Genomic DNA, 22,830 nt, shown 5'->3' on the forward strand with positions numbered 1-22,830 from the left:
AGACGGATGGGGAGGAAGTTCTTGAAAGGAACAATTGGGCTCTAACCCTCGTTGAAAGCAAATTTAAAAAAAGCCCAAAGAAAACCAAATCGCACACAGCTCAAATTGAGGTCCGGATGACCAAAGCGAAGCATTTGGCAGCGTGCGGGGTAGTAACCTACCCCCCCAGGGACTTGAGCAAGAGACCTGGGACCTGGTTCTGAGGCTGGCGGAAAGCAGTGCAGCCCACCTACCTATTCCAGCCGGGGTTTTGGTCGGAGACTTCAGAGCCTCTTGGCTGGGATCACAAGAGCCCCTGACAAAGAGCTTCTGCCATGTCCCGATCCCCGTTAACCAAGCACAGGCTCTAGACGGGGAATCGGCAAGTCACCAGAGCACGGACATACCTGGCTTCCTCCCCCAGCCCTCCACACAGTGTTACTTTGGAGACAAGGAGTCCAAGGGAAGTCTCACACTTTGCAAAAGAACACAGACATCTGAACTTTAATAAATTATAAATTTAGAAGTTCTAATTTGTATATACATTTTAATATACAAGGCATGGCTATTGATTGCGATTGCTGTTAAGGCATATGTATTGTAAGTGAACGGCAGTGCCATACAGATATTCAGATGAACATAGCTAATACTGTGCACTGTAGGTGAGTAAATAAGATATTAAATGCATTATATAATAAAATAAATCATAACCCTTTGAGTACTAGTAAAGCACCACTTCAAAACATTTTCTGTTTCTTAAAGGATTGTAAGTAGGTACTGTGAGAACCTAAATATTACATGGAAGGTGTTTAAAACCAGGACTAACATATGAATAATAGATTATAACAATTCTTCAAGGCATACTAAGTGAGGGAAAAATGGGGAGTTGATTGAGGCCAACGGAAATACGGTTGGTTTAGGGTCTCTTTTAGGCTGACCCCTGCATTTTAAAAACCAGAACTTTAGAAAAATAAGAAAGATGTTAACTTGGAAAGCTGATCTGCTTGTGCTCAACGCAAGGATACACTAATACCTACCAGGAAATGCACCATTTTGCTGAAGCTTTCAGACCAGAGAGCCTCTACAGGAGAGCCAGAGCTATGTGGAAACAGATTCGTTTCTTCTTCCTGGGTATTGTGTTGAATTAAATTGGCACTTTGCCCTGTACTTGTGATGCATCAAAAAGTAGTACTTAGGCGATAGATAAATGTTCCAAGGACGTATACTATAATTATGCTTTTGCCCAATTATAGTTATACACAAAAGGCGGCACTGCAAAAGGAAGCAGCTGTCTAAAGTTTCACAAGCCAATGAGAAATCCACGTATTACACCGCATGTAAAGGCACAAAGAGGAACCGTAGGACAGGTGCCAAGCTGTTGGTTGCTCATAATCACTGATCTCTTGGCCTGTTTAACATGTGAATGGCTTATATTGCTAAGTTATCACGCTGACGTTTTGATGAACACCTTGTTCTCTGCGGACTTGACACAATGCGCTTCACGTGGCCGAGGGAAGGGGTCTCACAGAAATACTGGCAAGAGGGGATGACATGCAGCTGTGTCCCAGCAAGCAGAAGCGGGGGTAAACACGCACGGGTTGGTATTTTAACCCTCTTCATTTATTTGGACTGAAGAGTTTGACTCTGGCACAGAAAAGAAAGAAGATTACAATGTGGACAGAAAAGGGATGCAGTGTATTAAAAAGAGCCAAGGGGAAAAAGCCAGGTAGAGTGAAAACCCAGTACAAAGGGACTAAACGAGTCAAAGGTCTAATTTATATACACAGATGAAACGAGGCGTGCCGTTTGGGTGGGATGCTAGAGATGTATCTGCACCAGCCTTGCGCTCTGTGACATTTGCTCCTGCTCGGGACAAGTTCGCAGAGGACTCGAGCTTTGTAAGAAGTTGGTATCTAGAGGGGTCACCGCCGGCTCCTTTCACTTTAGTGCAATGGGTGACTGGTCACCTGCTACACAACCTCTAGGCACTGGCTCCTAAGGACTGAATTGTTCAAAGAAAGCAGAACACCACATTTCAACTCCAGGATGAGACGTTACTCTCACGTTCCTGGGGGATGCTCGCAACCATTACACCCAGTATCCCCCTCCCCACCCGCTATTTGCAAGGCTGTGGGAGGGTACTGGGCATGTCATCGTCTCTGGTTGGCCAGACTCAGTCCACGCACTAAAGAGCAGAGGAAACCGCGTTGTACAAGTCAGCTCGAGCCTACAGAGGAAGGAAGAACTACAGATAGAGCAGGGCCGCAATGCATCCAACCCAGGCCTTTCGGGGACTCCCTGCTCCTAGCTGTGTCACTTGATAGCACACTTGGATATGCTCCTTGGGTGTACAGCCAAAGTTCACAGCTTCTTTTAATCCTGTCATAACCTTATAGGCCAGATGGTAATTTAAAAAGGATGAGTATTACTTGCACTGAGTTGTAGCAGCCGAGCAGAAGAAAGATGGAAAACATGAAACACTTGATACTCCTGCCAGGGAAATGCAAATCCAGCTTGGCTTGTCCTGCATCTAGATTTCCTGTGTAACTGCAGTGATTCAACTACTTCTTTCTTACATAGGAATGAGTAGCCTTTTCCCTTTTCTCTCTGTTCCTGGTGCTATACTCTTCTAGTTTATACACAGGCAACCAGACCCCCGTAGCTGGAAACAGCTGTCGCTGGAGCTTGCCTTCACTTTGGAAGCAACTGTGACTCCGTTGCTTTTCTGCATGAGAGTTTAATATTAAGCTCCCTTTTGCTAATCTTCAGCTGTGCGCTCCTCTGCTCCGATCCCGATCTACGTGCCTGGGCTGCCATCCCTGAAAAACTGTGCAAAGGGATATTGGCTGGGGACCACGCTGGAGCGCATCTGTCTGGTTGAGTTTAGACTGTGACCACTTTGCGGCAGGGGTTGTCTACTGCTGTGCCTAAAATAACGGGACCCTCATTTTGGCTGGGTCGGAAGCACCGCTGTTGTAAGCAAACACGCTTGATGATGGTAACGGCCCTCCTCTCTCAGGGGCACGGCCGTAAGTGTGCAGATACAGGGACAACTCGACCTCTCGGCGGGTGCACGCTCTGCTGGTCTCTGCCCGAGCCAGGCGCAGAGACACTCGTTTTGTTGCATATTGAACGTGTGGCAAAAAAAAAAAATCACAAGCTCAGTAGAGTCCCTGAAATCACAAGGCTTCCTCCCATTGTCAGCCGTGAGCTGGCAGCCACTGTTTCTTCCCGCTGTCTCGCCGACCTTTTCTTTGCAGACCTCTCCCCCGTCACAGAAGAGGTGCGTCGGTACACGCAGTTTTCTGAGTCTTGCTCTTCTCTTCACCACAAGAAAACTGCTGGAGCTGGGAGTTACCCTGCTCCAGCATCTGTAAGAACATCAGCCCGCCAGGACGCAGCAAATGTCTCAATATCCCCCAACTCTGACCAGGGCACCACTGAGCACTTGCCTGGATCTGAGCCGTTACTTCAACCGGAGGGCACCTGCCCCTGCCTACCTCAATGGCACACACTCTCCATCCGGCGCGGTGGGAAGAAACGGCAGCGGTTACGTCCGTGCTGCCTGCGAAGGCAAAGCGTGGCTCTTTGGAGCATCTCCGAGCCTGCATTTATCAGCTCACGCCGCTGGGGATCCTCCCTTCAGATCCAGAGGTCCAGGGTTCACGTCCTGCAGAAGCCCTGGACGGGATGGTATTACCGCCTGATATTTGTGTCGCTCCCTGAGATAATCCCTATTCGATAAAAGCTCTTTATCTAGTCCCTGAATATACGTGGTCTTGCCGGGGCACCTTGGAAACATTTGCTTGGCTTTCTCCAAGGATGGGCACGTGAAGGAGCTGAACCAGGGAGAAGTTTGGCACTTGGACTCATAGACTTGAGTAAATTATTTTGGTTAAATGTTGGCTCTGCTCCCTTAATAGCCGGGTTCCCCTCGTGCTGCCAACAGTTCGGTGTGGAGGGCTGCGCTCTGGCATGGGAACTGCCGCCTATCCAGCCGTGGTTTTTCAAAGCAGAAGCCGGGTCCCTGTCCTCGAGCGTGCAGCAGGAAGCCACTTGTGCTTTGCACTGCCGTAGTGGCCTGGCTGCCAGCAGCTAACCCAGGGACATGTTCGGGGGCATCTAACTTCTGTCCAGTCTAGCTTTGCAAAGGCCACTGCAGGCTTATGGTTCCCACGAGGAAGGGGAGAGAGCTGGATACGCTGCTCTAAAGACCGGAGTAGCAACCTGAAGGAGACCGTTTGGCCACTCATTTCACACAGACACCAAGTGAGGAGTCTCAAGGACTCTACTGCCTGCCACGTATCGCCGACCTTGAAGAGTGGTGTGGAGGTGAGGCAAACACGCTTCTCGTCCCCATCGCCTTAGTGGTAAAGTCACCTGAAGCGGACTAAATGTGCTCCTTGTCCCAGCCTTCTCGAGATGGCAGACATACTTAAAGCCAAAGGGGCTGCATTCACATAAGCGTGGCCATGCCGGCTGTGGCGCTGCAGGCATGTTCTCCACACTGCGGGGGAGCGTGGAGGGGGTTGATGCCTTGATATCCAGGGGTCAAAAAAACTTGCACAAAACAACAGTGGGGCGATGCACGTGGGGGCAGCACGTGCTACTCAAAATGAAGCCTGGCCGGCCGGAGCCACACTCCAGCCAGACTCCGAGCAGCAGGATCGCCACCGCTGCAGCCCCAAGAGGCCCCCAGTGCTAGCCCCAGCCTCCTCTACCGCCCCCGGGGTAACTTGCTGTGCACCGGAGAGCACGTGGTCCAGGCTTTCCCTGGGGACAACTCACGGAGGCACAAGGTGGGCCACCGCTACATGTCCCCAGGGGAACCAAACGTCCACGTTCACGTGGACACGGCCAGGCAGTCTTTTCCATTGATCTCAGTGGACTTCGGGTGAAACCCTCAGTTCCTAATGTACATGTTCCTTATCCTGCAAGATAACTATAAGGCTACAATTTCCTTGCAATACGTGTTGGCATTCAACAGCGTGCTTGGCCTTACTGAAAGCTATAAACCAACCCATAGCGTGAGCAAAGGAAAACACGATACTGCAGTGTATCAGCTTGTGGAAGACCCTGAGGGGGAAGGAAGCACCCAAAGGATTGTCAGGCTACACATCTCTAAGATTTAAGCTGCCTGATACAGCGTGTATATAGAAAGCATAACGAAAAATCAGTTGTTCATTCGGCAACAACAGAGCTGTCCTAAGGAAGTCTTGATAATATAAAATATTTTCCTCCAGGATAAAACTGTACCATGGAAAAAATGTAACAAATAAAATTACATTTTCTTCACAAAGCACCAAAAGGAAAGGAAATGAGAATCCAGTTATTTTCAGTTAAAGAGAGTGTGGGTAAAAGGCAGACCCAAGACATGCCAACTATGACCACCGTGGCTGTTGTTACAGGAATTCAAAGACCACAGAATAAAAATCCTTGTAAACAGAAGTGCCAGGGCACCGGCTGTCTATGTGGGATAAATCCAACCAAACACTGGGTACATATTTTTAGGCTCAAACTTTTGGAGAAATCCTGTAACACTTGTTTATGGGAACATGCAAAATCCCTGTGGTTATGTCTGGGCATTTCTTTAGTGTTACCCAGACCATGGGAAGGTCCAAATTAAGAAAGGATACACAAGCACAAGCCCAACTGAAACCAAATGAGTAAGACCAGTACAGTCCACGGGATGATTTGGCGCTTCAAGTCAGGCGTGTCCTTGCGTACCATGGCATGTCCTGAACCAGAGATGAATTTAGTGCCTGATCTTATCGATGCTTAAAGGTCTTGCTCTGGATGTTTGACCACTCGTGGAGGCAGCAGTAGGTATTGGGGTCTGCTCTCTATGCTGAATGCACTCCCAGGGGTTATGCACACATGCAGAGAGATGAACAGAGACCATTAATAAGCCTGCCGACCTAGCCTAAGCACCATGGTTTGTACGCATTCAGTGAAATACTGTATCAATATGACATTAATATTCTATAGCACCCTGTGAACCTAGCCATCATCGTGTTTATAAAAGCATTTCTGAGACAATCTGTCAACTCCATTTCCTGCGGACTTCAGAATTTGGCATTTCTGCCATAGCACCACTCTTCTTTTTTTGTAGTCTCTATGACATGGGCATTACTATGGTTGTTGGTAACATCTCTATAAGAGAAAAAAAATGTTGTTTGTGCTGTTTTCCATTTTAAGTTATCTTCCTAAGAGTCTCTTTCTTCCTCTTCTCGGCAATCAGCTCTTGAATTCTTTGGTTCTTTGTCCTTTCATGAGGCAGTCTCCTTTGCGCGATGATGTTATGTTGAGAGACATCGTTATCCAGCCCAACAATTTTATAGGGCACGTCCACCGCATTAATTTCCGGGTGGTCGTCAGTTGTATTGGAAGGCGCGGCCGTGCCCGTTGGTTTGGGGACAGGAAGAGGGCTGGTCGTGGGCTGCGTGCTGGGAAGCCCGGCAGGAGTGGCGAGGGTTGACAGGATCTCCTCCTCGATGACGTTCGTTTTATCCACGCTGGAATCGGTTACGTTGCTGCCCTCCGTTACGTTGTTATACAGATTACAGGACTTGCAGCAGAGCTTATTGTAACCAGGAATTGAACAGTAACGAGAGAGGACCTCCATACGGCAGAACATGGACTTGTCTCCTTGGCACCGCTCCTCTGAAAGAGAGAGAGGACAGGTAAATAAAGAGCGCGTGACAAAGAAAGCTCTTGCCCACACAAAGCATTTAAAGCAAGTGTCCTAAAAGTCAGAGGGAACCAACCACTGCTGAAGCGGGGCAATGGGGACAAGGTTTGAAGTACAGGCTGGGACAGGATACTGTCAAACGAGCCCTTTTAATTATATTGGAGCTAAATCCTGCACCCGCACAAGTGAGGTGATCATGGAGCCCGATCTGAATTTTGCATGCTGGGCTCCGAGTCTTGGCCTTCACGTTACCAGAGTGCTGGATTCAAAACTGAGCTGCAGTCGTACGACCCTCCTAGGTGGCTATAAAGCAGAACATCACCAAGACTATATGGCTCCTGCCAAGTGCCTTGAAGCTCCTCCGTCACTCAAATGAGTAGTATTTGCATGAGGAAGTCATTGCGCCTTCACCCGTCTAACACTGGTCTGCAGCATAACAGCAACGCCGCTGTGGACAAGGAGGAACGGCATGTAGACAGCCAGTAACCTCAGCCATGGGATTATTTAAATCTGAGCTTCTGAAAGCCAAAGTCTTATCTGTGCGTGGACTGGATGTTCCTGGAACTGAAGTCATTCCTTGGCCCTTTATGCCGAGCATGGTATCTCCTGAACTCCTCCCTACATGCAAGATAAGACTTTGGCACAAACGCTTTACGCCTTTAGAGAATCCCTTTGAATCCTCTGAACTTATTGCACAAGCACACATGACTCCTGCCGACTTCCCAAAATGACAGGGAAGCTCTGCATCGTCCTGACTTGTGTAAACCAGAGCAAAGAAGTGGTATAGCGATGAGAAACAAAGAGTTCCCGAAGCAGAGGTTGGAGGGACTATTACAACAGCCGCGAGTACTTAATGCCCCACAACAAATGTATAGGGCTAGGTTTGGTGTCATTCAACTACACATGACAAAACTCAGCATAAGGAGATGCAAGGGGCTTTTCTTATTCCAAAGCATTAATCCAAATGTAGTCTGAAGTCACTGGCACGGACCCTGCTGGTCTGTCCAGTGACAGGGGAGATGCTGTGACTCCTAGCAGCAGGATGGCAGGAGCCAGCAAGGCTACAAATCTCCACCTGTGTCCTTCTGGTGCAGCCTAGGACAGCAAGCTGCCTGCCCCCAGATGCCTGCCAGGCACCCCAGAGCTACAGCCACTGTCTGGTCTGATGCCAAGAACCAGGAGCTAGTGGGAACTGAAGCAAAAATGCAGCTAAAGTTCATACCCATCCCCCAAATCATTGCGGATGCCTGCCCTCTACTAGGAATCAGTAGGGTGATGGGTTATTTTCTCAGCAGTCCCAGTGCCCCGTGGCGTGGAGCCAGCTAGGGCAGCGGCATCGTCCCATACTCCAGTGCCGTGTAACGCAGTGGGGGCTGGGCTCTGTCCTGGTAAAGCGTGTCCCCTTCGTTCAGAGCACGCGTGCCTGCAGGGGGGTGCCCAGCCAGGTGAGTTTAGCATTACCGATATCAGACTTTGACAGCTCAAAGCGAAACTGGTCGAATCTCGCGGCAACACTGCATCAAACTACAGCACGGGAGCAGGTTAGGAGATAGGAAAGTGAATCTAGAAAGCAGAAGTGTGGTCTCTTCACTCATCCTCAGCTAGGATATGGTAGGTGTTTAATTGGCAAACATATCAGTCTAGCGTATGCTAATGATTATTGCTCTTGCTTTGAAAATCTAGCAATGACTGACAGGATTAGAAACACTTTTCTTGCAAGCAGCCCAGTTTTGCACTGACTCTCGCATTTTCTGTAGAAGAACAAACATACAATTCCTTGAGTCAGTGCATTTTCAAAGTTTCCAAATCTCAAATTGAGGAGGCGCCCGGAAGACAACTCCCTTCGGAGCAGAAAGACTGTGCTTGGGACGCGTGTTCAAACTGGCCTCTCCAGCTGCAGGTGCAAGCTTTTGTGCACACAACTGTGCGTCTGGGCAGTCGCACGCCGCGTGGAGGCCCCTCTGAACACACTGCCCTGCGCTTCTCTGGCTCTAATTCAAACTTTTCAATATTTTTTGCAAGCTACTATTTCAATTTAGGTTCAAAAGGGCAGCTTCTTTTTGGGACATATGTTATAAGAGGCAGTAGAAGCATCTTTAGAAAAATGCCTTATTTTTCCAGGAAAAAAAAAAAAAGTGCAATGCTCGCCATAAAAAGTGACCTGAGAATCAAATTCAGTTATGGAATAGCCTTTAGTTCCATATGATATTTTATATTAATAAACATGAACCTCGTAACTCAGGAATGACATTTGGCATTGTCGTTCCAAACCCAAGTCTCCAGGTTTGCTGCACTTTTATTACTTTTATTTGCAGTAGGCATGACAGACTGGAAGTAGGTCTTTAAATCATCAGTAAGAAAAAAAAAGTTTCACAGTCACTTTGGTACACATCAAATTGGTCTCATAAAAAAATATTGAAAAGCAAACTGAATTGGCACATCTTTAATATTATGTTAAATACATACAAAACACTAATAAAATATCCCTGATAAACCAAAGTGCATATAGACATAGTGCACAATGCCCAGATACCTTATTGCACCATTCTCTATAGCCACCCATATCTTGCAACATCACTAAACAGTTGTCTAGTTAAAGGTAACAGTCATGAATATATTTATACAGTTAAACACCAATAATTTTACATAACAGTATTCAGTGCCAGATACGTGTCTTTGCTTTTTCACCTTGTCAGGTAAACATCATATTCACAGCAAAATTTAAATATGTGATCACATGATAATGACAAGTTTGAAGTGCTACATTGTTGGCGATCCAAAGTGCTACCTTCCTAAGGGACATGAGCAATGGAGTAAGGTAGCAACGTACTGTGTTAAGTCCAGGACTGCGGTTTGAAAAGCAATGTGCTTCTACACTTACTTGATGTCAAATGGTTTTTATGACAAGCGAGTTCCAGATCCTCAATGCAAACACGTGAGGTACAGCAGCAATGCCAATTCAAGGTTGAGAAGTTAAATAATGACCTTTTCTTCACGAAATGAGCATGGACTGCGCAAATTAACCATGGATTAAATCTGCTTCCTTCTCATATCATTAAAGTAAAAATGCTGAATATGAAGATTAACTCGTGGTACCAATGTACTGTTTGTATTTAAAGCTGGATCTTGTAGTTAATGCCATCTACATTTCAACATTAAGGCATTTTTCTAAATCTTTTTTTTTTTTTTTCCTAAGCAAAAAAGCAATAAAAATTGAGGTAATTCTGTCGTTGTTCACACTGTTATGTTTGCCAGTTGACACGTCTATTGAACACACACGCACACACGATCGTACCAATCAAGTCAAACATGCATATGGTGAAAAAAGACCAATGGATGTAATGATCAGAAGTAGCCCAACGTTGAGCAGATTGAGACATCATATGAATGAAAACGTCATATTGCCTTGACCACTTAAACTCACAAACCTTTTGCACGAACCACTTGCATTTTATAAAAAAAGAAGAAAAAAAAAAACCCCGCAAAACTGGCAAAGCTGTGTGAAGAAAAACAAATGTCGCAGCTTTTGAAATAAAATATTGAAAACACAAGCCGAGAAGTTGGAAGAAAGCATACGGCACAGGAGCAGCATTTAAAGTACAAACAGAAACGGAGCTTCTGGTAAGTAGTGAGCCCGGCACAGTAACGAACACAAATTTTAGGTCAGGAATACATCGGAGCAGCACGGGTGAGCAAGCAATGGCACCGCGACGGAAGATGGAATGAATCGATTCTTTCATCCAACAGACTACCCTGCAAGGAAAACCGAAACTAGAGTGTTATGGGATTTAGGGCCATTAGATAAAGGAGAACTTTAGCACTACAAGGTGTCATTATTGTGATGTGATCACATTCACAATAAGTTCTCAGTTTTGCTATCAAACTGAACATCACGAACCAGTGCGAGCCTTTTTTCACCATCACCAAGCGACAAGCAAACTGATCCCAGCTCCCTTTCGGAGGACTGCAACATACTGTGGAGATCCTACGTCACACATCCAGCCAACTTCTAGACCTCCACCACCAGGGCTATAGCAGCTCCAGAGAAGAAAGACACTGTGCACCCAGGGCACAGCGTGAAATAAAGATTCAGCCCAAGATTTGACTTGGAAAAGTCAAGGGAATTTTCCATATAGAGAGAGGAAGAGAGCAAAAGGCAAAGTCCACATTTGATGTGGCATGCATTTAAGGGCAAAGGCAGAGTTATAAATGGGTCTTTTACTTGAAGATATTTTCTGGATGGGATAGTCCGGATCTGGTCTCGACAGCCATTGTATCATGTAGGTTTTCTTTGACAGGTCAGAAACATTTCCTAGAATAGGGGCGGAAAAATAAATCAATACAAGATGTGTTAACAAGAAACAGCTTTACAACTAAATCGCCGACTACAGCTTGAGCTGGCTCGGAGGACAAGTAGAGTGTTGCTATGCTGTGTAATGGGCTTGCAAGTTCAAGGCCTCCCATCCTGTGCTCGGAGTGGGATAGCAAGCTATGGAGAAGTACTAATTTCACAGGGCATTTTAAGGGACATCAGATCTGGGCCTAACTGCTCCGTTTAAAGTCTCTGGGCTGGGACTGATAAGTGAGAGCCTGTTGATCAAGTCAGCAGAGTAACCATATTTATGCTTACACAATAGCAATGCGAATGGTGAGAACTAATTAATAAACCATATGAAGTTGTTCATTAAATCTTAACTGTTATATTAAAAATGATTTTAAAATGATCCTAATTGGATCATTTTAATGATTTTAAAAATGATCCTAAGTAATATATGCAAATGGAAGACAGGCCAGTGACGACAGACAGGTAATAATATTTTAGCCTAAGCAGCCACCAATTTATGACCCATCAAGGAAGATGGCTACTTGTCACAGAAGGGACAAAGCGAGAGCCCTGAGCTGTCATCACTGGCGACGGCTGGAGCAGGAGAAGGCCCATGTCGGCATGGCTGGTACTGCTTCTTTTAGGTATCTTGTGGAGACGCCCCAACACTGACCAGCAGCAGGTAACCGGTTTCTAACCATGGGGAAGCTGTTAACCAGCAGCTTTGACATCTTTTACCTCTACTGGAGTGGGGCCTGCCCTCCTGGCTTCCAGCCTGCACTAGTTGGTATCCCCTGTCCACACTATAAAGTTTCCAGAAGCATAGGAAGTGTGGCAGACTACCCCTGGCAGGTCCATATGGCAGCCGCACAAACAAAACTCTTGGGAATCCTCCTCCTCCCACCAGCACTTGATTTCTGGTCTATATTGCTAAGCAGCAGCTACCCGAGCAGGGGTCTCTTGCAGGCATGCGAGTTCAGTTCAAGAATTTCAGCAAATGCAGTTGACATTTTTTTTTTCTTTTCAAATCGTGCATGTCAGGCACAGAGACAAAGAGCTGAGCACTCACTGGGGCAGGGAGGTAGTCTGCAGATCCTGACAGTCTCGGGTTTATCGTCTTTGCAGAAGCCAACGGCATTGTCTCTCGTCCGGCACAGAACCTGGCGGTCCTGCGTGCCGTTCCCACAAGTCACTGAGCACTGGGGAGGGAGAGAAGGCATCGGTTAGGCATTGATTCATCTTTCACCTATCGTGTATTGGGTCTCTTTTTGACTTGAGCTACAGCACGGGCTGCACATAATTGGACTTGAGAATTTCGCCAGACGTTAGATATGTGCATATGTACACACACAGCACCAGCATGGAGATCCCCGACACACCAGCACACGTGAAAGAGTGTAAAATCTTTATGGTGGGAAGCACATTAAGTCACACATGAAAACTGCTGCAATGCAAGACATTGCTTCCTCACACGTATCTTAAACTGTATTAATTGTGATACTTAAAACTCAGGATGAATTCTTAAAACTTAATACTTAAGTATTAATAAGTATTAAGTTAAGCATTAATAATTAAGCAATTAAGTAATAATCAATAATAAATATAATAATTATATAATATATAATATATATTATTATATATAATGCATTATATATTATATATTATAATAAATGTAATGATAATTAATAATTAATACTTAAGTATTAAGTATTAATTCTTAATATTTAAAACTCAGGATGAATTCTTCAGGTCTTATTTATATGGTAAAGCTCTAACATGTGAATGTGCTACAACACAGCCCCTCTTTGAAGCAGCATCATGAAGACATGCACGACCAACTGGAAAGACACCAAGCCTCCCAACAGGAATAGCTGAATGCAATGCTGTGGCACAGCACTTACTCCCTGCTCGCTATCTGGGGATGGCAGAGTATTTATCGATATGAACAGACCAAGACTTCCTGGTGCAGGTAAATGCTTTGCAAGGGGGAAACGAAGAACAAGGAGACTACGTGGCTTGCCCAAAGGCAAACAGCAAGAGAGTGGAAGAACTAGGTCTCCTGACTCCTTGCACTTTGCTGGATTCCTGGCATATGAGAAAGTAGCAAGGGAGAGGAACTCCTGTCTGTTTGCTCTCAGTTAGAAAACCTTTATCAGACTTAAACTGTTCCCTCACCCTGCAGAGGCATTTCTTAAATTAAGATGCCTGACTCCCATTTCATTTCAGCGAGGCTTGGATGCCCAGCTTTTGACAGTCCTGGCTGTAGTGCTTACTTTAAGGGGGAGTGGAGGGGGGTGGGGGGGGTGCAACTCGTATAACCAAAAAACCCCAAATCAAACAACCAACAAAATGCTGGACTTTTCATCAAATTAGGTCAATCTAGCAGAAGAGTTCAGGTGGCAAAGAGAACGGAGAGGCCAGAATTGCTGCTTCGTTCCTTCCTGCAGCTGACACCACATCCAGAAACTCTTGGCTCCATGCCGTCAACCAGCATCCCTTCAGGATGACGCCGCGGGCTGTCTCCCCTGCTGTCCCCACTTACCTGGCCTCTCCTGGTGAGAAGAGCGTGCCCTCCATGTAGGTAAGCAAAGGTTGGCCAACTCAGTGCCTGGTGGTGGCTAGACAGGACAAGCTGCTGAAGACTCTTCCTCCCACCTTACACAATCTCATTGCAAAGCTGACGGAGGCTTACCTGCGACCAGGGTCCTATCCTCCACTGTGCAGGGCAGAGCTCTCGATTGCAGGGCCTCCTGCCCTCCGGGCGATCGTTGTTGCAGTATTTGGTGTGAACCGAGCGATTGGTGTTGTCGTGCAGCGGTTGGATGCACCGTACAGAACGGACTTGATAGCCATTTTTTCCGCAGCTTTTGCTGCAGGGCTCCCACTCTCCTGTAACCCATCTGGTTTAAAGAAAAACAGGACAAGTGAGGCACAATCCTCACTAACATTAGTCATGTTAAAGCTGTTTATTGAAAGAGAACTTAAAGTTTAAGTTTACCCGAAGGTTGATCTTAGTCTTGCTCAAGTAAATGAAAGCAATGAATGAAAAAAACTAATGGTTCTGAGAAGGCTAAATCAGCCATAATGCTGAAACCACCTAAAAGACCCAAATCTGAGGACTTAAGTGTCTAACTCCCATCTAATTCCTCAGGAGGAGTTAGGCACCTAAAATACGTTAAAGAAGCTGGACCCATGTGGCTAAATATGTCCACGCAGTGTCTCCTATTCTGAAAAGAGGATGCAACATGGAGCCTTGTGTCGCGGTGCTGGCACTTCTGGCCGTTGTCGTTAGGGTTGATTTATGATGCCTTAACATCCCACGCTAGGTTACTGAACAGGAGGAATCTGTTTCATTAACTTAATATTTTAGATCCAGCAGCTTGTAGTTCATGCTATGGCAGATCTGTGTTGTAAAGGACCTTGAATGAATACCCCATAAAAGTAAGTTTTGTACATCTTTATATAAGGGAAGCTTGAACTCTGAATTCCTTTGCATGTCAAGAGTTAGCCATAGTCTGACTGGTCATAAACTTTGTTTAAAATGTTACTAGGCACCAAAAACCATGGACTGAAGATGCAGAGGTTTTGCAGCCCGTTTTAACTTACTTCTCCTTCCCTTCACTTCTCTCTGCTCTGTAGGTGATAACTGCCTACTTCTTTTTCACGTGGTCATATTCATTAACATAATTAGATTACACTGAAGGCAGAGCAGCATGGCATTGCATAGACTAATTAATTCAGAGAAGCCTAAGCTCTCATAAGCAATAGCTTACTTTGTCAGATGCTATGAACTAAGGCAATTGTTGCAGCATTTACTTAGCTTGGACTCTGATTCTCTTCCAGATTGATAAAAGGCAATTGAAGCCCAAAGGCTTGTCTTATCTCTCTCCCAACTATACAAGATAGCACCTTGCAAACTTAACTTTCTAACTAGGACAGTATTAATTAGGTTTTCTTTATCACTGAGATACATTTTTGACTACAACCCTACTTTGTTTAACGTATTCTTGGTTAGAAGTTGGTCTTTTAAAGGAGTGCATGTAAAAGTTGGGACTGGAGTTCTCAGGCAGACTAAAGGACTCAAAACACATCATTCATATTGATTTTCAGGGATATTTGGGCACCTAACCCCTTTTGTTCCTTGAAGACCATTGCTATAAACTCTGTGAATATCTTCAGACAGATCCCAATTATCCCATATAATGTATATGGTCAAAACTGGAAAGCTATTTTTCGTAAGCATAGCTCTGTACAAAACTGGCCACATCCTGTTACCAGGAGTATTTCCGTGTAGGTGCACTCTCTTTTTTTTGGAATTAGAGGGGTGAGAATTGTGTCCTACCTTCTCATTACAGGTTCCTGTTGGGAGCATTGCTATTTCTAATCCAAAAACCAAAGCATCCGGCCACTTAGGTAAAGTAGCATCTCATGGTGACATTCTAGAAAGACCCTAAATGACCAAAATCAAAAATACCTAAGCAAATTAAGAAGGTAAGTCCCACTAGGCGTATCTACATGTGCATTAATGTGCCTTTTTTCATGCACATTAAGTGTAGTACCTCCAACGTGAAGTACTAAATTAATGTGCATTAGGCTGCACTAATGCAGAGTAGCATGCTTGCACTTTTTTAGTGACATGTAATGCACAGTGGGCTATTTTACTGTGCATTAGTGTAATTTCATGGGGTTTTATATGACACTAATAGCAGTAAAATAGTTTATTGCACATTAAAGTGCATGTGCAGACGTACCCACCGACTTATTCACTAGGCTATACTGGCTTCCAGTGGAACCGCAAGACAAGACTTACAAAGCTATTAGCAGATAGGCATCTTATCAGCGTACAGTATCAGGCTAGCTTTTATTGAAAGCCAGTGGGATTTAGGTGCTTAATCCAGGTAAGCACTTTGCAAAGTCTTTCTGGCACCTAGCTAGCTTTGTAAATCTAGATGCTTTTGAAAAGATTATCATGGCCTGCAATTTTCCCCAGCTCTATACCATTCACCCTGGGAATCAGAGGTCACAAGTAAGGTTCTAAGCAAGTTTCAGATATTAAATACTGGCTTGCAAATATTCTCGTGCAAGGACAAGTGACTCTACCTGCAGAGTACAATACAACAGTTCTGCATTAGGTCTCTGGATACCAGCCTTGCCAGATGTATATTTTGCAGATGCTCTGAATTTAAAAGAACAATTTCCCTGCAGCTTCCCTAACAGTAGCTATTTGTAAACCTCTGAATAATTCATGCTGAAACCAACAGGGAGATAAACCACTGAAACAACTGTTGATAGCAGATGCTGAAAGTGTAGCAGTAATTCTTATAGATGAGTTTACTGCTTCACGTAGGGCGACAGTTCCACCAACCACCTAGAAGGACCATGAAAAATATGGCCTAATTTGCCAGAAGACCAAAGACAAGAGCCAAGCTGTTTGTTAGGCAATTATGAAGGCTTCAAAGCAATATATCCATTCTCTCTTAGGAGCCTTCTAAACCCCTGCAGTAATATTGTAAAAAAAAAATGGAATATTAACCTCTAAACATCTTGCTCTGTTCAGCATTCAGTATTGTACAAAGCACGTACGCAGCACAGTTACAATGGGATGATAATATGCAGACTCTTACAGATACATATTCCCCTCTTGATGCAAATACATAGCTCCCATTAATGGTAAAAGGAAATCCATAATGGACAGAGGAGAGGCATACTTTCTCTAGTAAATTCAGAATTAGCACTACTGCAACCCAGACCAAGGCCCCAGTATCGCCTCTTGCCCCACGGAGGGAAGGGTGGGGCAGGCGACTAGGGGTCACAAAGGAGAGGAAATAACCTTAAAATACCCTGAAACATTTTGGAAGATGCTTTGAATGTGCCCATCTCTCTTGGATCCAGAGTCTGGTCCGCTCTGAGATACCGTTTCCGCACTGGGCTCACCGCTGGGAAGATTAGAGAGAGGAAGTGGTTTCTTTCCACGGGGAAGCAAAGCTTGAAGCTGAGGCTTAGATATAGAGCTGATCATTACATTTTGCTGACAAAGTAATATCTTAATAGAGTTGTAACAGAAATCACAGCTCACTGTGAGCAGAAGTGACATTTCCCCTCATGTCATGGCCGAAGACAACTTAACCACTGCAAAACTGAGTGCTGCAACGCTCGGGTTATAAAGAAAGGGGCTCTGTAAATAAACTAGCTATCCCGAGGGCATTTTTGGAAATACTCCTTTAAATCCTGCTGCTAAAAATAAGCCGATGGGAGGATATCCAGTTATAAAATATCTTGACTGAAATGGCTATTTCCTTCACAGATTCATAGACATCAGGGCTGGAAGGGACCACGGAAGATCATCAGGTCCAGTCCCCTGGACTCCCTGGGGTGGGAAGTCAGCTGGGGTCAAAGGGTCCCAGCGAGATAAACGGCCAAATGTTTCTTAAAAGAGTCCAGAGGAGGTGCTTGCACCACCTCCGGCGGGAGTCTTGCTGATGTTCGGATAGTCGCCTGTTAATGCTAAAATGATGGGCGATGCTAGGATCAGGTAGCACAGAGAAATAAGACACTGGGACAGAGATTAGAAACGTGGGGAGAAAACAGAGACATTCATCCTGGAAAAGTCCAAGAAAATGCAACTGGAGAAGAGCCATCTGAAGCACAGACACCGTCAGAGAGGAAAGCTGGGAAGCAGCATTGTGGAAATAGCTCAAGACGAGACAGAACAACACATCGGCTACTTGAGATAATTTTACCCAAAGGCCCTTATGTCCCATTTTCAAACATAGCTCAAGGGAGTTGGGCTCAGATGAATTTGGTGTCTAAATACTTTGGGGGATTTGCATCTTGGGCAGTTAAAATGGGATTGAAGTACACTTGAAACTGTACCTACCATTGGCAATAAGACCTGTCTGGAAACCCCCACCATGACGGCACCTAAAATATAGCATTCGACTTGGGGCACAACTTCCCAAGGGCTGTAGAGACAAACTGGAGGGAGCTTAGTCAGAGAGCAACAAAAGTGACCAGGACCTGGTGGGAATCTGAGACTAGTTATATGTTGACTGGTACACGTGATAACAGACTATACGTCTTTACAGATCACAGTCTCTGAAGATGGAGCAGCTGCATTTAATGCGGATGGCAGGTACAACCTAGCAGAATGGGATTTAATTTAAACAAAATACATTTAGGGCATTTTTCAATCTACACTTGAGAGGTGCGGCACCGGGGAGCAGCTTCGCTAAGGATTCCTGTTGTTAGCGACACTTCAAAACTTCGCCTGCACCAAGCAGGAGAAAATATGCTGCAGGGAGGCATCCTGCGGGGACCTGAAGATGGACAGATATCCTTGTATAGCAATTTCCTCTGCAAACGCCTGTGATTTTATGAGCCGGCCCAGAGGAACACAGCAAGCTCCTCAAAGCACAAGGTCATTTTGTCTAAAGTGATTTCTGGGACAAAGATGCTCCAGGGATCGTGCGAGGGAGCAGAACCTCACAGCGTTGGTTTTTTCCTGCTTCCCTTAATCCTGCCTGTAGTGCTCAATGCTAAGGATGCCTCTCCAAGATCTGCCTTTCCGTGACTGAGGGTGAGGAGGTCAGGCTGGTGTGACCTGTTTGGAAAATATTCTGTTTGGAAAGACCCGACATGAATCCATGCCCACCCAGGACAAGGTCCATCCTTGGTGCTTCCAAGGCCAAATTATAAACCGGAGGAGTAAAACTAATCTAATTAAAGAGGAGCCCTAACCAAACCCCTGCATCACAGGATTGCCAGACTTTGGGGGTGAGGACCCAGTCCCGGATCTAAATTTTGAAGCTGACCATTTTTCCATAGCGGGCTATGGCAATACTCCAAAATCAGGCACACTCCAATTCAGAGTCTTTAAAACTTGTGTCAGGATGCTGTGGCTCAAATATGTTTCCTTTTTTGCATCCTCATGACAAGGTATTTAGCTGAATTCAAGGATTAATTGGAAACTGCCAGGCTGCGCTGCGAGCCCTTCTGCTACGGCCTTAACCTTTGGGCTGTCAACCACGTGCCTTAGCACCCACACCACCCCAGCCCCGGCTCATGTACATCTGCAACTGCCATTTATTTTAATTCATAGTTTTGCTAGCCAGAGGGGCGTTTGTAACTAAGTAATAGAAGACTTTTGCCTTCTCCAGAGACCCATCATTATTATTACTAGGTCATTGCTTCAATTCTGGTAAATATATTAAGTCCTGATCTTTGCTGTGTTCATGTAGCACAGTTCTTGGCTTCTCCATCTCTTAGCTTTTCCCGTGGCAGGGTTTATGAAATATTGGCTGGTACTCTTTAGTTATTAATGACATTTTCTGGAAACTAGACTTGGTTCCCAGAGATAAAAGCTGTAGATCAACTTACTCCTTATGTGTTGCGGTAGCAACAGGGGCAATATGTGAGTCCTACATGTGACAGGGTTAACTTGCTGCCAGTCAAAAAAGCACCTGTAAAATGTGAATAAATATATCCATAACAATCCACTATGTAAAACATGGAAGCGTGAATAATAACCCCTTACCCTGTGGTGCTGGGATTGGAATAAAAGTCAGTAGAAATGTTTCAAACAGTTAGTTGCACGAGCCAACTATTTTCCCCATGTTTTCATCTTAAAAAATATGCTGAGAGCTTTCCTGGTGTTTGCACTAGAGTAAGGGATGACATTTGTTCCCAAAATACCTCTCTATCCATTTTGGTTTTAGATGCTTAAATTCATACTTCATAATTTGAACTTCATACTTTGAAAACCAATATAATTTCTATCTAATTTCACTCCTGATTTTGATTTCCAAGAGATGGGGGCAAGCACAAGTGCCTGGATCACTGCAGCGGTATTTTTCCAATTCAACCTATTTCAGAACCATTGTTCCTAGCAACAGCATTTCGCTAAGCAATGCGTTAGCAATGATATCACATCACTGCGTATAAAGAAGGACGAGGGCCCAGCGTCAGCGGGGGGAAGGTGCTCGGGGATAAGCCGAAAGCGCCGAGTTCCAGTCTACTACAACTGTGAGCAGCTGGCTCTGGGCTGTGAACAATTCGGATGGACGGCAGTGCTTACATTGGCTGGGAGCATTCCTGCAGATTGCACACTCTGCGAATAGGCTTTGGCTTCTGGATCAGTTCGCAGTAATTCCGGTGAACCATCTTGTGGTCAGTCTTCCTTCGGCAACCGTATTTTGTAAACTGATAACCTTAAGAGAGACACTCCTCTTATCTCCAGCATTTGAAGTTTTTACACACAACTCAGACTGTACTCAAACTGTGCATGAAAGGGATAGCAGGACAGCCTGAACCGAAGGCGAGTCGAACCTCATCTGATGAGCATTGCTTTGCTATATATACAAAAAGCTATACATTTGGCACCCCAGAGCAACCAATTCCCGTTATCTTTTCACAATGAAGCTGCAATCACAATTAGCAACAGACTCTTTTGGAAAGAGGCATCTTGGCAGTCCAAGATCCAAAGGCTCAGTTGTGTTCTCTATATTTGCACACCCAAAAGAGTGCACAGGAGGGCAGCTGAAACCCCAGGCCAGCTCTAGAGCTGGACTTAGGACTTAGTATCTAGGCCAAGTGCTTCCTGGTGCCTCTTCTCAGTGCAAAGTGCAGACTGCCAGGTGCAAAGGACTCGGGAATAATCCACCAACAGGTAGCATCTGTGCTCTATTTGCTACCTGGGTGTTTCATCAGCCCAAGGCCAATGCTTAGACAGTCCACAGAATTTCTCGCTAACATAGAGAGGATCAGAAATGAACACAGAAACTCTTATACCAGCTCTGACCAAAGGTCCGTCATAGCCAGATAGCTCATCTCTAGAAACAGTAACAGATGCTCACGTCAGTCACAGACGAGACATTTATAAAATCAACTGCCCGAAGAGAAAGTTGGTCCTTGCCCGAAGCAGTTTGTGTGCTGAAGCATGGTGGTTACTGTGATTTATCTGTCTGACACTTTACTAAAGGAACATGCTGTTACACTCCTGGCTTATTAATATCTTGTGGCAACAAGTCCCACAGATCATGGCGTTATGTTTAACCCCCCCCACACCTCCTCTCTCCTTGCATCAGCTTCCAGTTTGTTATTCATTTCTTTTTACCTCCTCCGCAGGGTTTCGAGCACTGGGACCATTTTTTCAGAGCCCATTCATACGAGACTGAATCTTCCAAAACATTGTTGTTATCTACGTTTAAGGAGTCTTCATGGATCATGTATTTGTAAGTCAAAGATACCTTGGTATCGCCGTGTGGAATCACCTAGACAGCAAAACAGATGTAGAACAAAAGCTTTTCAAGACTGATTTTTAAAGTCATCTTAAATAATTGTGCCACGGACACAGAAGCGGGCCCAACATTTAAGTGTATTAAATGCATTTCACCCACTTAATGCATCTTTTTTTGTACTTGTGGCCCTGGGGTCCTTATACTACACATTAGGAAAGGGTGCTGAGCTGGATTGGCCTTGCAGGGCCGTACATTCCCACCTTCCAACCTAACAGAAAAAAAGTCACAATAAAATGATATTTCTGCTTTCACTGAAGACAAAGATTTAATCAAACTTATTGACAGTCTAAAACGGGTGGAAAGAATGTCAATGAAGATTAACTGATGAAGGTGGAAAAATGCAACTCTGTATGATATAAACACAGGCCTTCTCACAGCTGCCTTGAAATAATAAATTCACTGCCAGATCAAAGTCTGGTTCCTCATACAAAATGGACATTGAGCCAGTTTATTTTGCGGGTTTAAAGATGGATCCATTTGTGGAGTATGGTGCTGTTCAACACAAGCAAATGTATCCAAGCCTGCCCTTGAAGAAGGCCATTTTTATTCTTACCGGAGGACAGACTTTCAGCTGGTACAAATCAGCACAGTGCAACGGGCTCCGCTGGCCCAGATTTCCCGAAGCGAAAGATCTGTCACCCGGAATTTGTTCTCATGTCATTTATTCTTTTACAATGAACAGTCGATACAGTTTGAACTATTTCTCAATTAAGACAGTGATATCACATAAACCACTGAAGCCCTCTCTGGTGTCTGACTTTGTAGGACATATTGTTGAAAGTGAGGCAGGGGCTGGAAAAGGGTAACGTGCGTTTAACTATAATAGGCTGCACTGATTTTTCTCTTAATGTTCCCATCACAGCTGTGATTAGTAGGCTGGACATCCTTTAGATAATGGTAATTTTCTAGGTCTTCCACAGGAAATAATCAGGAATGTCAAATGCTTGACATATAACCCTGGAGCTACTGTATAATGCGATTCCTGTAAGTGATAATGAACTAGGGAAAAGGGATTAAAATACATCTCTTTTTATCTTTTTTACTCTTACAGCAAATGTCTTCCTTCCCATGATTCACAAAAGGGATCTCTAATACACAAGAGCGTTATGACTCGGTATGACCCTGACACTACGAGCCGTGGGACGGGGTTTTCATTTCACTTACCAGAATAACTATCCCGTTACGCAAAGGCCCCATGGTCTGTACTGTCTCCCTGCCATCGTCGTTCCGGTATTCCCACTCCACGCCCATGTCAATAAAGGCCTTTGAATCTGGCACGTAGTTGTCTTCACTTAATATGAACTTCCCCGTTTCCCGATTCTTAATTGCTGGAAATAACACAACAAATGTGAGTCTGCAAGGGGAACCTCATGGCTGAAGCTGGCAGGGAGGGCGCCAAGCAGAGCAGTCTGCTTTTTCCCATGCACTCTCACTGGATCGGGAAGGACCTTTTGGCTTTCACTCTGCATCCCTTTGCCTTCTTTTTCTGGCAAAGAGATGCCTACTGTTGTTTTGGGCCTTGTGCTTATATTGATTTCGCT

General features: G+C 45.0%; 1 protein-coding gene across 1 annotated transcript in view; it reads right to left on the reverse strand.

Moving 5' to 3' along the window:
- Nucleotides 1–455: 455 nt before the first annotated feature.
- ADAMTS2 (ADAM metallopeptidase with thrombospondin type 1 motif 2) overlaps nucleotides 456–22,830 on the reverse strand; it is a 244,417-nt gene continuing 222,042 nt past the window's right edge. Inside the window, exons 16-22 of the mRNA XM_059712896.1 lie at nucleotides 22,454–22,617; nucleotides 21,106–21,262; nucleotides 20,068–20,200; nucleotides 13,687–13,894; nucleotides 12,064–12,193; nucleotides 10,893–10,982; nucleotides 456–6,642 (exon numbers count right to left, since the gene is read on the reverse strand). Of these exons, the coding sequence (XP_059568879.1) occupies nucleotides 6,173–6,642; nucleotides 10,893–10,982; nucleotides 12,064–12,193; nucleotides 13,687–13,894; nucleotides 20,068–20,200; nucleotides 21,106–21,262; nucleotides 22,454–22,617 (1,352 nt within the window). The 3' untranslated portion in view covers nucleotides 456–6,172. The remainder of the gene's footprint in view (nucleotides 6,643–10,892; nucleotides 10,983–12,063; nucleotides 12,194–13,686; nucleotides 13,895–20,067; nucleotides 20,201–21,105; nucleotides 21,263–22,453; nucleotides 22,618–22,830) is intronic.

This window comes from Alligator mississippiensis, chromosome 9, assembly GCF_030867095.1.
Source record: "Alligator mississippiensis isolate rAllMis1 chromosome 9, rAllMis1, whole genome shotgun sequence".
Classification (NCBI taxonomy): domain Eukaryota; kingdom Metazoa; phylum Chordata; order Crocodylia; family Alligatoridae; genus Alligator; species Alligator mississippiensis.